This window comes from Vigna unguiculata, chromosome 3, assembly GCF_037176805.1.
Source record: "Vigna unguiculata cultivar grain cowpea cultivar isolate G323 ecotype 2 chromosome 3, ASM3717680v1, whole genome shotgun sequence".
Lineage (NCBI taxonomy): Eukaryota > Viridiplantae > Streptophyta > Magnoliopsida > Fabales > Fabaceae > Vigna > Vigna unguiculata.
This window is the reverse complement of record NC_140794.1, coordinates 42,902,919-42,906,325: the sequence shown is the minus strand read 5'-3', so window position 1 is coordinate 42,906,325 and position 3,407 is coordinate 42,902,919. Positions and strand designations below refer to the sequence as shown.

The following is a 3,407-nucleotide window of genomic DNA, read 5'->3' as shown; positions in this document are numbered from 1 at the left end:
CACAAAGGATATAAATTACTTGATCTGTTTACTAACATAACTTTCACTTCTTGGGATCAAGTTCTATAAAAATGTTTTTCCATTCAAAAGTTAAGTTTTTCTACACTTTGACAATGATATCTCTTATCCTGTTCTTCCTAACATTGAACATTCTAATGTTTTTTATGGCGTATAAACTTTTATAATTTTTTTGAAAATAATATAAAAAGTTTTATTCTTTATTCTTTGCTCTATGTTAGACTCAATATAGGATTTTATCCCAAAAGAAGGTTTTTCCACGCAAGACACCTTAGAACAATCTGGCCTCTCCTTCCCTAGAACAATCTGGCCTCTCCTTTCCTAGAACAATCTCGCTTCTACTAAATATTTTATTAATGAATCATTAGAGACATTCATATTTGCTTTATTTTAAAATTAATCATATTTGTTCTGTTGTACCTACATCTTTGGTTGATTAATACCAACGTGTATAATGTTCACAATCTCAACCGTACACATTTTTGAATAATGAATTTGATTATTTGTGCCTTTTTATTATACGTTGCTACGTGTGTAAATACAGTAAAAAAAGAGAAAGCGCGAAAAGAAAAGTAAGCAGTGTCCCCACCCACGTGGGCCTCATAATTATTGTTTGCGTACGTGAAGCATTATGAACCACATATCTCTGGGCGTAGGTGCCTTTAATTACACCCATGCTGCTTCACACCCTTCACAATTCTTGAGACCAACACACTGAGATGGCTGCTACACCAGGACTAGAGCATTCTAGGAAGGCTTTCGGATGGGCTGCTAGAGACAAATCTGGGGTTCTCTCCCCCTTCGACTTCACCAGAAGGTATGCATTTCAAACCTCTTCAATTCCTCAACCTTAGAACTACTTCATGCTTCTCATGTTCTGTTTTCTAATGGTGCAGGGAAACAGGAGACAAAGATGTGGCAATCAAAGTGTTATTCTGTGGAATATGCCACACTGACCTCCACAACATTAAGAGTGAATGGGGTCAGTCCTTTTATCCACTGGTACCCGGGTAAGCTTCCTACGCTCTTTGATCCTACGTTACAAACACAAGATTTTCACTTTTACCTTTGATTTCTCAAACAAAAAAGACTTCTTGAAATTTATTCATATACTTACTATGTAGTATGCCTTTCAAATTATAAGAGAAAATGGCTATTCTTAACTCAAATTTGGAGTGTGCACACACAAAATGTGACCCCTCATTGGATGGTCCCCTCAGAAGAAGCAAGATTTTTTGTAGTACCTACATGATAACTATTTGAAATATATTATATATATATATATATATATATATATATATATATATATATATATATATATATACAAAACAAAAATCAAGCAATAAGATCTGCTGCATAGACGAAGTTGTAGATCTGCTAAACGGTAAGTTGGAGAATAAAGAACAGAAATTTAGACCGGTTTGCTTGAGGTACGTGTTGCACTGGGCGGAGGTACAACCATATGTATGGAACAAGTTTAGCTCATAGACAAACACCTTTGATGTAGATAATTTGTTTAATAAATTATTATTAGCCACCTTTCCAATTAAAGATATGTTATTTATTGTTTATTAATGTCAAGTTATTAGTGTTCATGATAGAATAATGCATTCTAATTTAAGTACCAAAACGTAGGCACGAGATTGCAGGTGAAGTGGTAGAGGTCGGAAGCAAGGTACAGAAATACAAGGTGGGAGATAGGGTGGGTGTGGGGTGCTTGGTAAATTCCTGCAGGTCGTGCAATAGCTGCGATGAAAATCTTGAGAATTACTGTTCAAAATCGGTTCTGACGTATGGAGCGAAGGATATTGATGGGAGCATCACACAAGGAGGCTACTCAGATCTGGTGGTTGTAGATGAACACTTTGTGATAGGCATTCCTGATAACCTACCTCTTGAGGCTGCTGCACCTCTCTTATGTGCTGGGATCACAGTGTATAGCCCTCTCATATATTTTGGAATTGGCAAACCAGACTTGCATGTGGGTGTGGTTGGTCTTGGTGGCGTTGGCCATATGGCTGTTAAGTTTGCCAAAGCTTTTGGGGCTAAGGTCACTGTAATCAGCACATCTCCAAACAAAAAGAAGGAAGCTATCGAGCGTCTTGGAGCTGACTCATTTTTGGTCAGTCGTAATCAAGATGAGTTGGAGGTACTTCAACTTTCCCTTTCCGAACCTTTCCACAGTTATTATTTGAAAGTATTTTTGTTTAGAATCTGCGTTGTATATTTTTTCTGTTCAGGCTGCAAAGGGCACCTTGGATGGTATAATAGACACAGTGTCTGCAGTTCACTCTCTGGTCCCTCTGATTGATTTGTTGAAGACTGGTGGGAAACTTGTGGTTGTTGGTCTACCTGATCATCCTTTGGAGCTACCCATCTTTCCTATACTACGTATGTATATGCACGTAAAAAATTATTACATTTGCATAAACAACCTTCACGCGATATAAATTAGATGTAAAATTAAGTGGAATATTGTTCATGAAAAAATATATTTTATGTTTGGTTTGCAGCGAGAAAGAGTGTAGCTGGCAGTTGCATTGGAGGAATAAAGGAGACTCAAGAGATGATTAATTATGCTGCCAAACACGATATACATCCTGACATCGAGATTATTCCTGTTGATTATGTAAACACGGCAATGGAGCGTCTCCTCAAAGCAGATGTGAAATATCGATTTGTTATCGACATTGGAAAGACATTGAAGCCCAGCTCTTAAATTTTCATCATCTATGTAGCAGAGGATATGGTTGTTGCTTTAAATAAGGAATTTGTCTATTGTCAATTGGATGTGTAGTTTGATTGGAAGTTTTACTGTGTACTTTTGCATTTAGGCAGTGAACGGATGATGTACTTGCAATCTTTAATATTCTGTGATTAATAAACATCTCTTTTCTAGTATTATGGGATTAATAATTATCTTTTATTTTATACTTCTATGGAAATAAATTAGGAGATATTTTCTCTTGCTAAAATTTGTATAACCCGGCAATAAAACTAACATAAATGTGCATCAAAAATTTTAGAAGAGCGTTTATGTTTGCACTATGATAAGTTGACAACAGGTCGAACACGTTCAGGAAATTGGATTTGTTACTCGTTTCGTTATTTGTAAAAACTATTTACGGGTTTTTTTTTGAACCCGTAGATATTCCCATAGATATTTTAAAAAAGAATAGCTTATAAATTTTTTAAATGAAAAATAAATAAAATTAAAAAATTAAAAAAAAATGTAAATTAAATTTTAATTTTAATTTTATTTAGATTTAAGTTAATAAAATATAAAATAAATTTTTAATTTTAATTTTTATGGATAATGAATATTCGTGACATTTTTTTCATCTCTAAGCGTCAAATTTAAGATCATAGGTCTGTGGAAGCAAGTCAAG

General features: G+C 34.7%; 1 protein-coding gene across 1 annotated transcript; it reads left to right on the top strand.

Moving 5' to 3' along the window:
- The first annotated feature begins 677 nt into the window (after window positions 1-677).
- On the top strand, window positions 678-2,919 carry LOC114177536 (putative mannitol dehydrogenase). The gene is made up of 5 exons (XM_028062919.2): window positions 678-835; window positions 915-1,028; window positions 1,654-2,167; window positions 2,259-2,409; window positions 2,532-2,919. The coding sequence occupies exons 1-5, from the start codon at window positions 738-740 to the stop codon at window positions 2,735-2,737; spliced, it is 1,083 nt and encodes a 360-aa protein (XP_027918720.1). The 5' UTR covers window positions 678-737; the 3' UTR covers window positions 2,738-2,919.
- The last annotated feature ends 488 nt before the right edge of the window (window positions 2,920-3,407 follow it).

Excerpts from the sequence above, each read along its gene's own strand:
- LOC114177536 (XM_028062919.2), top strand. The coding sequence starts at position 738 with ATGGCTGCTACACCAGGACTAGAGCATTCTAGGAAGGCTTTCGGATGG. Across the intron at positions 836-914 it reads CCCTTCGACTTCACCAGAAG|GGAAACAGGAGACAAAGATG; the intron begins GTATGCATTTCA and ends CTAATGGTGCAG. Across the intron at positions 2,168-2,258 it reads GTAATCAAGATGAGTTGGAG|GCTGCAAAGGGCACCTTGGA; the intron begins GTACTTCAACTT and ends TTTTCTGTTCAG.